Source organism: Tarenaya hassleriana, unplaced genomic scaffold (genome assembly GCF_000463585.1).
Source record: "Tarenaya hassleriana unplaced genomic scaffold, ASM46358v1 Cleome5, whole genome shotgun sequence".
NCBI classification, from domain to species: domain Eukaryota; kingdom Viridiplantae; phylum Streptophyta; class Magnoliopsida; order Brassicales; family Cleomaceae; genus Tarenaya; species Tarenaya hassleriana.
The window spans coordinates 3052803-3066277 of record NW_010967707.1 but is presented as its reverse complement, the minus strand read 5'-3'; the positions used below and the strand labels follow the sequence as shown (position 1 = coordinate 3066277).

Here is a 13475-nt window from a genome sequence, read left to right as displayed (position 1 = left end):
TATATATATATATATATATATATATATATATATTATATTTGGTGGCTTTTTAATCTAAATTTGTATGTAAAACTAAATCTACAATAAATCAAACGAGATACGAAAATCTTTTTAACCGCATAAAAAAATTTAGTAATTGAAACCCAACAAATAGAAAATCCGACGAATGACGACACATAGTTCCTCTAAGAACAAAGGGGTAATTTGGACCAACCCCAGTGTTGAATTCTTATCATAATCTCCCCTGAATCCAAACAAATACATCACTTATGAATTCGCATTGGTCACCTCTAAAGAACAAAATGGATTGGAGAAGATGATGATGAATGATACAACAAACACCGACGAAGTCGAAGGTTAAGAAGCCAGTCTTGTGATGACTTCTCTTAAAGGACCCGTCTTTATTGCCTGGAACCACCACCAAATGCTTGTCCATGGCGGAAAAAGGGTATATTTAGCTGTGCGAAGAGGCTCTCGTTGACAGGTCGGTCGTGTCCAGCCTGACCCGGGATTCGTTGTCATTTCCAAACAGTTGCTCGTGTAGAAGGCAATGAAGCCGCCCAAACAGCTGCTTCTTCAGCGATTCGAAAGCCAAATCCAACCTCTCCAGTTGTTCCATCGCGTTTGGATTGTACAGGAACAACCCATAGTAAAGGTCGAAGCTGTCCCCGGACGTGTTCTCCACCAGTTTGAGCAGTGTTTCGTAGCCCTTGGTATCTACCGGCGTGGACTCTAACTTCAATTTCTCAAGAACTCTTCCGGTGGTGTGCGTGATAAACTGTGATCCGGCAGCGTGCCAGTCATGTTCAGCGCAAGACATCTCGACCATACGACACCCTTCACGTGCAAAAATATCGAGAAATCTGTCACACCTGGATGCTCTCCTTGTATCCCTTCCGATTCTGACCTTATCAAACACAAAGGAAAGACCGTTCCACCCGTTTTTACCGCTCTCTGGTCCAAACATGGGATGTGTGCACAAAATATCAAAGTCGGGTGGGAGAATTCGAAGAAACAGGTTCCTCGGGAACTCTTTGACAGAGAGCACATCGACAAAAAGGGTGCTTCTCTTTAGTCTCTGAAGCGGGAGTGACTTGAGAACTTTTTCCGTGGAAAGGATTGAAGTACAGAGAAGAATAACTCCAGGGTGTTCTTCGAACAGATCGTCAAGGTCAGAGAAAAAAGAGACGCCAAGATTCTTAGCCGCTTCAGTGTAATCGGTTCTAGAATATGCCAAGACCGAGTGTCCCTGTCTGACCATTGCTTTAGCTAGAAACTGTCCAAAGTTGCCAAATCCGATAACAGCAATCTTGAGCTTTGAACTTTCATCAACAACGGCCGAGAGCTCCGCATTATATTCATACTTCGGTGCAGCATCTTTCGATCTGCAAGGTCACAGATTGATTCCAGACAGTCATATAGGATCAATATCAAAGCATCCTAGGCAAGTACTCCCCTAATCCCTAGCACCTTTTTACTGTCCAACACAATTGTCCATTTCGGAACACAATCTGATATCCTAAAGCCAGACCGATTGCGCAACAAAACGACCCCATTAACGCAGCTGAAACATACCTTGCCATGTCCAAAGAAGCAGCCTTTGGATGACCATTTGCAAAGATATTCACTCTCCTATCTTCACCCTCAAACAGCTGCTTCCTCACAACACCATGAAGCCGCCCGAAAAGCTCTTTCCGTAGTGCCTCGAATGCCAAATCCATCCTCTCCAACATCTCCAGCGAGTTCTTATTGTATACAAACAATCCGTAATACAAATCGAAGCTATCCCCACTAGTGTTCTCCACCAAATCCAACAACGCCTCGTACCCTTTGGTGTTAATCGGCGTAGATTGCAATTCCAGCATCTCCAAAACCCTACCTACAGTGTGTGTAATGAACTGAGTCCCTGCAGCGAACCTGTCGTGATCGGCGCAGCTCATCTCCACCATCTTGCACCCTTCACGCTCGAAGATTCCCAGAAAATCCTCGCACCGCGAGATTCTGGATTTCTCGTCGGCGATTCGAGCTTTCTCGTACACGAACCGAAGACCTCGCCAACCATTGTTGGATCTCACACTCTGTGGTCCGAACATCGGGTGTGTGCAGATAACGTCGAAATCGTTGGGGAGGATCTCAATGAGTAGATTCTTCGGGAACTCCTTCACGGAGAGGACGTCGACGAAGAGCGTGTTCCGGCGAAGTCTCTGAAACGGAAATGCTCTGAGGACGCGTTCCGTGGAGATGATGGAGGTGCAGAGGATGACGACATCAGGGTGACGCTCGCAGAGATCGTGGAGATCGGCGAAGAAGGAGACACCGAGGCGGCGAGCGGCGGCGGAATGATCGGATCGTGAGTGGGCGAAGACGATGTGTCCCTGAGAAACCAGGGTTTCGGCGATGAACTGGCCGTAGTTTCCGAATCCGACGATAGCGATGCGGAGAGTCCGTAAAGGGTTGGTGGGTTTACCGCTGGATAGGTCTCCAGATATGGCGGAGACAACGGAGAGGCGACATGTGGTTGCAGCGGCGGTGGTGGGTAAAGAGAGAGCGGAGGGGATCATGACGGAGTGAGGAGAGAGAGAGGAGGAAAGAGAAGGTTTGATGATTGGGAAGAAGTGAAGAGAGGAAGACGAAGAAGAGATATGAATGATCATTGTGTGTATATGTATATGGATATGGAGCTGCGGTTATGGCGGAAATACGGCGGCGGCGGCGGCGGCGATGATTAATGCGGGAAGTATCGGAGGGAACGACAATTCCATATTTTAGGCGCCTGAGTTTTCTCTTTTTACCCTTTTTTACTATAAATTGCATGTGGACCCTCTAATATCCTTTTAATTGTATTTAAAACCGAGTATTGGACAATTTGACAAAGATAACCCCCACCTTTCCATTTGGCTTTCAATATTTTTATGACGTGAACACAGAGAGGGACATGTGGAGTTACTGTGTTTCGATTAGAAAGAAAACAAAAAAAAATCACTTTATTTTCGTTGAAAGGAAATGATATTGGAATTATTGTGTTTCAATTAAAAAAAAATATGGAAAATATGTCACAAATAATATTTGATTATGAAAAATTATATATTTTGTTTCCTTCACGAAAGCTTATATTTCTTATTGACGTTGTAAAAAAAAAAAACAATGCCCGCCGTTTTCCGTATGGTTTGTTTGTATTCAAATGTGAAGGATTTTTCATGCATTTAAGAGAAAAGTGGGGGGTATCATATGAAATTGCCCATTTTTAATATTTCTCGACGGTCTTTTGGTGGATTGCACGTTCAACGTATCCTTCTTGCTAATAATTAATAATAAAATTAATTGGGATTAAATAAGTCCAACTAATTTTGTACAGTCAAACACCAAATAAATAATGAACCGAAATATTTTTATAAAACTCACCATGTAATGGTACGATCATATTAAAAATTCAATTTAAAGTAAGCATAAATAAAACAAAATTTCCAATTTAAACGTTTAGTTTTGCTGTATTTTCATTTCACTTAAGAAATATCAATATGACTAGGTGAACTACAGACGTGGAATTTGCTTAAACGCAATAAGTACACACGCAGACCGTACCCCGTCCACATCACAAACGCACATAGGCGCGTTTCGGCGAGAACGGCGACAGGTCCGAAGTTGGAACACAGGACAAAGAAAGAAACACATGCATACGTTCATGTCGGCTTCATTCAAAGAAGAGAAAAGTTGAAAACTTCATTAGAAATAAAATCACTCACTGAGGAAAAAGTTTCCGTACCGATTTCTTTCACCTAAACTCAACTGGAAAAACAATAAGAATAGGATCTGATGGTGACATGAGAATGCGTCTTCGTTCAGGAGGAGAAGACTTATCACCAAAGGTTGAAGAGGAAGCCGCCGTGAGTGGCGAAGAAGGGAGCGAAAACGAGAGACTCGACGGCCATAAGCTTGATGAGGATGTTGAGAGATGGACCGGATGTGTCCTTGAGCGGATCTCCGATCGTGTCTCCGATTACAGCGGCTTTGTGAGGCTCCGATCCTTTCGGTCCAAGAGATCTCGCGTGCTCCGAAGCCCCCGCCTGAAGAAGTTTTCGCCACGAAAAACGGAGATCGTAATCCAAATTTGAGACCAGTTATTGCCCCGTTAACCCGTTTTCAAAACAAAGCTCGGGGGGAAAGAACGAAAGAAGTTTACCTCGATGTATTTCTTCGCGTTGTCCCAAGCACCGCCGGTGTTAGATGCAGAAATTGCGATCTGACGAGATAAAGAAACGAACTTATCAGCTTGCGATAACTAGAGATGGCATTTGGTTCGGTTATACATAAAACCGAAACGATTCAAACCCAATAACACATATGACCGTGACCGAACCAAATCCAATATAAAAACTAAATATGTATGTTTTTTTTTTTCTAAACCTGAAAAAGTAAAACCAAACCGAATCGAATCTGATATAAAACCGAAATGGATACAGTTCTTCTAAAACCAAAAAACCCGAACTTGAATATAACCCAACCGAAAATCAAAATGCCTAACTCTAGCGTTAATGACATTGCATAGCAAGGTTTGCCTCTTGTAATGAAATTTAGCCCTTACCTGAACACCTGAGACGAGGGAACCGGCGAGAACACCAGAGAGCGTCTCAACGCCGAAAAAGAAACCGACGATAAGAGGGGTAAGCATCACGAGGGCACCCGGAGGGATCATCTCTTTGATGGAAGCATCAGTAGATATCTTAACGCAAGTGGCATAGTCAGGCTTGGTCGTACCTTCCATAAGTCCCGGGATTGAGTTGAATTGCCTCCGAACTTCCTCAACCATTTTGAGAGCTGCACTGCCTACGCTCTTCATTGTCATGGCCGAGAACCAGTACGGAAGCATAGCTCCCACAAGCAGACCAATGAAGACTTTGGGGGTCAAAACATCAACGGTGGAGATTCCAGCTCGGCTGACAAAGGCGCCAAAGAGAGCAAGGGAAACAAGAGCAGCCGAGCCAATGGCGAAACCCTGCGTTTAACGGATGACAAGAATAAGGTGATAACTACTTAAAAATAAGAAAAGAGAGTTTAATAGATCCAAAGATATTTGTTTTCGAAACAGACAAGAAGAAATCTATCAGGATAGTGCAAAAACATTGATGGATTATCACAAAGACGGAATAGATTGAGGAAGCCAACGAAAACCCTAGTACCTTTCCGATGGCAGCAGTGGTGTTTCCTGCAGCGTCAAGAGCATCGGTTCTCTCTCTGATTCTGTGGCTCATTCCGGCCATTTCAGCGATTCCTCCGGCATTATCACTGATCGGGCCGTATGCATCAATGGCCAATCCTGTAGCGATTGTGCTAAGCATTCCGAGGGCAGCGACTGCAATACCATACATTGCAGCAAAGCTGAAACTGACAAAGATGCTCACTGCAATGGCAAAGATGGGGATGATAACCGACTTGTATCCTAAAGCTAGACCAAATATGACATTTGTGGCCGCTCCGGTTCTGCATGAATCAGCAACATCTTGCACCGGGCTGCAATATCAGGTCAGAGGGGTCAGATCAGATTTAACAGATCAAGATTGAAGCAATCTGATTCACGATGATAGTATTCGCTCGTGTGTTTACCTATATGCATTACTTGTGTAGTATTCCGTTACAAACCCAATAATGAGCCCAGCCCAAAGACCGACAGCTACACACAAGAACAGCTGCCTGCAAATTTTACGGAATTTTGTAAATATGATGTGAATGCCTTGGAGAATAGGAAGGGATATGAATCAGGAAGCTTACCAGTTCTTGACAACTTTCTGTTCTCCGAAGTTGAAGATTGTGAAGGAAGATGGAAGAGCGATGAAACTAACTATCGCTATTCCAACCGTCATAAGAGCTGTTGAGATAATTAGCTGCTTCTTCAAAGATGGCTCGATTTCCTTCACCGCCTTGATCTCGACGAAGTCAGTTGCGACCAATGTGGTGATTAAACATACGATGATACCAACGGAACTGATGATGAGAGGATATAGCATGGCGGTAAACTCATGGTTGACACCAAAGGAAGAGATGGATGCAACAACAAGGGCAGCGCAAGATGACTCGGCATACGAACCAAAGAGATCGGATCCCATACCGGCAATGTCTCCAACATTGTCACCGACATTGTCAGCAATCACCTGCAAAATTGTAGGACCAATTCAATACAAAACCCAAAAGAAACCACTTCTGATAGTCCCCAGATGATTATTGCCACTTACAGCTGGGTTCCTCGGGTCATCTTCTGGAATGTTCTTCTCAACTTTTCCGACAAGGTCAGCACCGACATCAGCAGCCTTGGTATAGATGCCTCCACCAACTCTACCAAAGAGAGCCATGGATGAACCTCCAAGACCATAACCAGTGATTGCTTCGAACAGTCCAGACCAGTCATCGCCATAGTACAGCTTGAAAACGTTGATGGCAATGTAGAGCACCAGAAGGCCATTTGCGGCGAGGAGGAAACCCATGACGGCACCAGATCTGAACGCGGTGATAAAAGCTTTCCCGACACCCTTCCTTGCCTCGAGGGTGGTTCTTGCGTTGGCAAAAGTAGCGATTTTCATACCCAAGAATCCCGATACCACGGAAGTGATGGCCCCGAGCAAGAAGGATATGGTGCTGAAGAGAGCAGTGGCAAGTGCGGGCTTGCACCTCTTAGTCTTGTCATAAGTGCAAGGCTGAGTACTTGTACTGAATCCTTCCACAGATGCAAGGGCTCCGAAAATCACGGCTGCGAAAATAACCATGAAAATGCCAACGTACTTGTACTCGGTGAAGAGGAAGGACGAAGCCCCTGAAACATTAGCACATCAAAAAGTTAGTAAACCAAATTCCTAATTTCCAATCCAGCAAAATACTACATAATATATTAAGATGAAGCATCAAGCATATGCAACTAACTACATAAACAAGATATCATTATTATGAACATTAAGCACTAACTGAAGATGACTTCATGTTCATCATCCTTTTGTTCTCCAACAGTTCGTTCGTCGTCTACATGTCCGTCAACACTAACATCATATACCATATCCCAAAGCTTATATCTTTGTACTTGTTTTACAGAAGAGGTTAAATTTGGAAACCACATAAAACATAGAACCTTCAGGGTATAGACAAGATGCACCTCGGTAAATCACATGAACTTACGATGAGGTAAACACGGGAATTTATGTTTCTTTAACTCCAGTTTTGCAAAGCACCAATCATTAATCCATTTAAGGGCAACAATCTTCGCAAAAAACCTTGGATAGGAGAACATTTAAATCGAGCACTACAACATCAACGGCAATAACAGCCTTCATTTCGAGAAAAGATTCATCGGCTTTATGAGAGATTCTGATACTTTCCGGATCTCGTATGTTATTAAAAAGGGTGACCAGGATTTGACAAATCAAGAATAAAAGAATAACAAAACCAGATGGATCCCTTAAAAAATCAAATGAGAAACCTAACCTAGAATCTATGTCATCATAATACATACCAGACACATGTGTTAAGCAAAAACACTCATACTTTGAATATCTAACTGTCCTGTCTCCACGATTCCAAGAAACAGAATCGGCAAGAGTCAATCTTTTTCCTGTACTATAAGTCTATAACAAGATCTACTTATGTTGATCAATCTTGATACATTAAACCAAGATTTCGTAGACAGATCCAAATCCAACAACACAGATCACGAGAATTCCACCATTCGCACCCATCAAGCTATAAGAAACACAATATCAGAATTCAAAAACGCCCAAAATAACAGGAAATGAACAACACCGTCCAGTGTAACCCAGATCTACGCTCAAAACGCCACGAAACACACCCAAAGAAGTAATTCAGAAACTGTATCACATCGCTATTCATATGCCCACATAGGAAACCAGAAACTAAACACTAAGACCATACGTGAGACGGATTCGAGCAAAGATCTTACGCTAAAAGAAGCAATACCCAGAAATCATAAAGCAGAACACAATTAGTTAAACGCAAAATATGTAGAGTATCATGTTCACGTACACGCGTATAGAGAATGGGAAATGCGCATATATAAACAAGAAGCAAGCACATGTACGTATATGCATATACGAAATTTTCAGAGAAAAAAAAATAACAGGAATGACGACCTTCAGAGATGGCATTTTGGATTTCGGCGCACTTGACGACGACGTTGTGGTCATTGAGACCTTCCTCCTCCTCGATGAGATAGTCGTCGTAACCGTTTTTTCGGCCGCCGGAGTTCGTAGATGCCGCGGCGGCGCCGGGGACGAGCTTCACCTGAGAGACGAGGAACCACTGAAACGCCGCGAAACCGATCCCGATAACGGCGCACACTGGGATCAAGATCTCAGTGCCGAGATCTGGCAAAATCGCACCTCCCATAGCTTCAAAAACAAACCTGAACCTGAATCTGTACGCGCACTACGCTCGCGAAGAAGCCCGAGAGAGAGAAAGAGAGAGAGGGAGGAATGAGGAGAGAGAAGGTTTACAAGAACAGCGGAAGCTTGAATATATAGCAAGGAGACGAGCAGGGAAGCGCGTGTGTTGCAGACGTTGAGAATGCACGTGATCGGTGACAAGATGGGTTTAAGATCCGCTACGGTCTTCTTCCTTTTCAGAAATTTATTTTTAAGTTTTCTTCTATTTTGTGTATTTTTAGAAATTCGAAAACTGGAGACCTTCACTATTTATGGTTATTTACGATCACTAAACTATAAATGAAAATCATGCCTTGTAATAAACAGAATTTATTATATATTTAGAAATTTGTGTGTGTGGGTTTGTACCATTTACCCAATTTAGAATTTTATTTTCTAAATACATTAGATATTGTAAAGTAACAAATTTAATGAGTAAATACCACAAAAATAATAAATTATTAAAAAAATAAAAAATTGTTATCCCTCGCCAAAATAAATGAACTTGACAAAATTTTCTATCGAAATCGTCCTATTTGTAATCTGCTTCCAAATCGCATTCAAGTACCTTCCACAATTATAAAATCTCAAGTAGAAGTCTTCATTTATGCGCGATGGCTAATGTGTACCTTCCACAATACAATGTTTTTTTTTTAAAAAAAAAAATCCTCAATTGTATCCGAATAAATATCAACAAATATTAAAGATATTTTTGTAATACGTATCTGAAAAGTATACAAACAGGATAAATCTATTTTATAATATTTAAAATAGCTATCCAATTTTTACTTAATAATCTTCTCCAAATATTTTTGGATATCCGATTTTTAACATTTTAAAAAATAAATTAGTATCTAAAATATTATGTGTGTATTATTGGAAATCAATCCATATAATTGGGATATTCAATTTCCGAATATTTTTTTTATCAGAAAGTGAATCTACATTATCAGATCAGAGTCGAAGCATTTAAAAAGGTACCTTAAAAAATGTCCCAAAAATGAAACACTGTTGTTTTAGAAATCTTTGATTCTCGAGTCAAAAACATTTTTAAGCAAAGGCAATTGCTTTGGGCCTCACAAAAATAAAATAATATTAAATAAAAAATTATCATTTGTTTTGGGACTTACGAGGCAATGGATCAGCCCATGGGCCTTTTTACAGACCGGCCGGTTAAGGAAATAAAACCGGAAACTGAAAAAAGCAGGGGAGCAAGTATCGAACCGGTCGATTTAGAGTTTGGTTGGTTTATGCTTAAAACTAAAGGCATAACAGTTCGGATGGAAAGATCAAAGCTGTCAGTCAACTGCCTATCAGGCGCCACTACGCATTCCTCAACCAATAATAAATTGACACGTCATCATTTAGTTATCCTGTAGATATGTTAATTAAAAAAAAAAGGTGCTCCCATACCCCGAAGCCCGAGGAAAAAAAAAAAAGCTCCCACGCTCATGACCATGTCGATGGAGACATAGATATCTTATCCTGGATCTCCCAATCTCTCTTCTCACTCCTCTCATCCATTGATGTCTTCAACTTCGGTACGAATCGTTTTCTTTGATTTTTTTTTTCTGTCGTGAGATCGTAATCCTTCTGTTTGAAATCCGTTTCGACTACGGATATTTCCGCTTGAATTACGAATTTGTTTTGTTCTTGGGTTCGGCGATATCAATGGAAATGCGGGATCCTTGGTTCTTCATTTGCTGAGTTGGTTTCGGTGTAAAATTTTCATTTTGGCTAATTTTGATTGTGTTTTCGTGTTCTTTGTAGATTGATTTTAGGGAAATGTCAGAGGAACTTGCAAATGTTTTGATGGAATATTATGTTTCTTCCGCTTGAACTCATACTTGAACGGAATGGTAGAAAAAACATGGTTTAGCTTCGACAGTATTCAACACATTAACCATGGAATCTGTAGATTGTAATAGGGGAATAATCGCGGAGACAAGTAATCGGATCGTGGTTTGCGAGATCTGAGGCAAAAGCAATGGCTAGGATCACTGGTTTGACATTAGCGTTCTCCGTCTTCCTGGGGTTATTGTGCTATGGCGAAGCCGGAATCACGAGTACCTTTGTCCGGTCAGAGTGGCCATCCGTTGATATTCCGCTCAGTCACGAAGTGTTCAAAGTTCCCAAGGGCTACAATGCACCACAACAGGTTGAATGTTCGATTCCTGGGGACATATTCCTGTTGTTGTTAATCCTAAGAAAACTGAAAAATCCCGGGATACATTGTTTCTTTTTTCCTTGAGTTTTTGTGTAACCCTTTGCTCATTGATTGGTGTTCTACAGATATCTTACTTTGGATTTCCATCTTTGGTGTTTATTTTCTCGATCTCTTCAGGTGCATATTACTCAAGGGGATTATGATGGGAAGGCTGTCATCGTTTCATGGGTGACACCAGATGAACCTGGTTCTAGCAAAGTGCAGTATGGCACGGTGCAGGGGCAATATGATTTTACGGCTGAGGGGACGTACACAAACTATACATTTTACAAGTACAAGTCAGGGTATATCCATCAGTGCCTTGTTGCTGGACTTGAGGTAACAATTCGATGAACTAAAGAAGAAACTCTAGTTAGTTGTGTGGTTTTGTTAATCAGTGTCACTTTTTATTGCCAATCACTCAGACCCATTGTAAGGCAGGAATTTGGCGTGTACTTGAGGAATTCATGCATTAGTACCACATGGATGTTTTGCAATACAATGTGTGTTATTATGTGCGTAAACAATGAAATATGGAGCTATGGTCCTAAACGTGGGTAATTTATGGTCATGGTTGATGTTTGATGGATTAGGTCAAATGTGAGTTACATAACTTCCTGTTCCTTGATGGGATTTTCTCCTAATCTGTATACGTTTATGGTCAGTATGACACCAAATACTATTACAAGATCAGGAGTGGTGATTCTGCGCGGGAGTTTTGGTTTGTAACACCGCCAAAAGTAGATCCATTTGCTTCATACAAGTTTGGGATCATAGGTATGCTCCTTCCACAATCTCATCAAGTGGAATAGTACTGTACACACCAAACTACTTAACTGTCATATAAACTCTTCAGTTTTCTTTAATACCCTATTCGCGTATAGATTTCTTGTTAAACCCGTGTTCATTTCCATACTGCAGGCGATTTGGGCCAAACATTCAACTCTTTATCAACACTGGAGCATTACTTGCAAAGTGGAGCTCAAACTGTCTTATTTGTCGGAGATCTTTCTTATGCCGACAGATATCAGTATAATGATGTTGGAGTGAGATGGGACAGCTGGGGTCGTTTTGTAGAGCGTAGTACTGCATACCAACCGTGGATCTGGTCTACAGGAAATCACGAGATAGATTACATGCCTTACATGGTAAAGTCTAATTCTGTAGTACCTCGTATATAACATATGTCCTGGATCATATAGACAGTTGCATATGTATAAGAGTCATAACAAAAATTCTGGATGAAATTTCACTAGCGCGTCGAATATGGGACCAAAATAGTTAGAGTCGTGGCAATGCTATCGCTTTCCTTTTTATCAGCTTATTCTTGTATAGAACTCTACTGACAACTAAATGAGAAAATGGATTTCTTACATGTGCTTGAATAGTGTAATTTAGGTTATAGTTCATATTTCTGTGTTCAGGTAAAAAATTCGACCTCTTTGTCTTGTTAGTTCTGAGGTTTACAACCTTTTTGCAGGGGGAAGTGACACCATTTAAAAATTTCCTTCACCGTTTTCCGACACCCTACTTAGCCTCGAAAAGTAGCAATCCCCTCTGGTATGCCATCAGACGTGCTTCTGCTCATATCATCGTGCTCTCCAGCTATTCTCCATTCGGTAACATTTCTCTTGCTAGCTGATATCTTGCCTTAAGATTAGAATGACCCGATATTATCATCTTCTCAGTGAGAGACATGACTTTTGTGAAGTGCTGATGAGTTTCGAATACTTCTGCAGTGAAGTACACCCCACAATGGGAATGGCTGAGGGAAGAGCTTAAAAGGGTTGACAGAGAGAAGACTCCTTGGCTCATAGTTCTTATGCACATCCCGTTGTACAACAGCAACGAAGCACATTTCATGGAGGGTGAAAGCATGAGAGCAGTCTTCGAGGAGTGGTTCGTCAAACATAAAGTTGATATAATCTTTGCTGGCCATGTTCATGCCTACGAGAGATCGGTATGGACTCTTTACTGTAAAATGGCCCTCAGGTTTTCTTTACTATGTTGTGTCTTATCACTTCCACATCGTTGCTTGAGCTACTTGATTCTATGTTATTGTGGTATCTCTTTACCCTTTACGAAAGAAGTCTCAAATCTTCCGTTGAACTTTTTCTTTTCCAGTACCGGATTTCCAATGTACGCTATAACGTATCGAGTGGAGATCGATTCCCGGTTCCAGACAAGTCAGCTCCTGTTTATATCACTGTTGGAGATGGAGGAAACCAAGAAGGTCTAGCTGGAAGGTGAGTTGAATATGGAAAACATAACACTGTCTTGGCAATCACAATCTGGATGATATCTTATACTGTGCTTTTGCTTCTTAGGTTTAGAGACCCACAGCCAGATTACTCGGCGTTCCGAGAAGCTAGCTATGGGCATTCCACTCTGGAAATCAAAAACCGAACTCATGCCATCTACCACTGGAACCGCAACGATGACGGGAAGAAAGTACCGACAGATGAATTTGTATTACACAACCAGTACTGGTAAGTAGGCTTTTCCTGATTTGAAAACCCGTCCTCGTACTCGAAGGTCTTACCCGACAAAATGTTCGGGTATTTGAGGTACACGAATCCGAAAATGATATGAAATGCATAAAACTAATAAAATTTATTTGGGTACACCCAAAGACAAGGGTAGATATTAAAAAAATGACAATGTTAACATATGCTAAATTCAGACCAAAACACAAAATTTTGTCACTGATTGCAACATATTTTGCCAGGTATGTTGACAAAATAACTAACTAATCCGTACCACAATGATTCCGTAATGTGTTGGAAACTTGGGACGATGCAGGGGAAGGAACACACGGCGAAGGAAGCTGAAGAAGAACGTTATCAAGAGCG

The 13475-nt window shown here is 41.4% G+C and overlaps 3 protein-coding genes across 3 annotated transcripts in view; 1 reads left to right on the top strand and 2 right to left on the bottom strand.

Annotated features, from left to right (window-relative positions):
- Positions 1-186: 186 nt before the first annotated feature.
- Positions 187-2747, bottom strand: LOC104826560 (arogenate dehydrogenase 1, chloroplastic). The gene is made up of 2 exons (XM_010559315.2): positions 1576-2747; positions 187-1385 (listed from the first exon to the last, which is right to left on the bottom strand). Exons 1-2 carry the CDS (start codon positions 2652-2654, stop codon positions 455-457), a joined length of 2010 nt encoding a protein of 669 aa, XP_010557617.1. The 5' UTR covers positions 2655-2747; the 3' UTR covers positions 187-454.
- A 798-nt stretch (positions 2748-3545) lies between these two features.
- LOC104826559 (pyrophosphate-energized vacuolar membrane proton pump-like) lies at positions 3546-8556 on the bottom strand. Its single transcript, XM_010559314.2, has 8 exons — positions 8127-8556; positions 6228-6802; positions 5767-6146; positions 5602-5688; positions 5178-5508; positions 4583-4993; positions 4181-4240; positions 3546-4064 (listed from the first exon to the last, which is right to left on the bottom strand). The coding sequence occupies exons 1-8, from the start codon at positions 8380-8382 to the stop codon at positions 3858-3860; spliced, it is 2307 nt and encodes a 768-aa protein (XP_010557616.1). The 5' UTR covers positions 8383-8556; the 3' UTR covers positions 3546-3857.
- A 1274-nt stretch (positions 8557-9830) lies between these two features.
- Positions 9831-13475, top strand: part of LOC104826558 (bifunctional purple acid phosphatase 26) — a 4530-nt gene continuing 885 nt past the window's right edge. Inside the window, exons 1-10 of the mRNA XM_010559313.1 lie at positions 9831-9958; positions 10336-10575; positions 10762-10962; positions 11289-11400; positions 11545-11771; positions 12104-12242; positions 12363-12583; positions 12748-12869; positions 12951-13112; positions 13426-13473. Coding sequence (XP_010557615.1) covers positions 10405-10575; positions 10762-10962; positions 11289-11400; positions 11545-11771; positions 12104-12242; positions 12363-12583; positions 12748-12869; positions 12951-13112; positions 13426-13473 — 1403 coding nt within the window. The 5' untranslated portion in view covers positions 9831-9958; positions 10336-10404. The remainder of the gene's footprint in view (positions 9959-10335; positions 10576-10761; positions 10963-11288; positions 11401-11544; positions 11772-12103; positions 12243-12362; positions 12584-12747; positions 12870-12950; positions 13113-13425; positions 13474-13475) is intronic.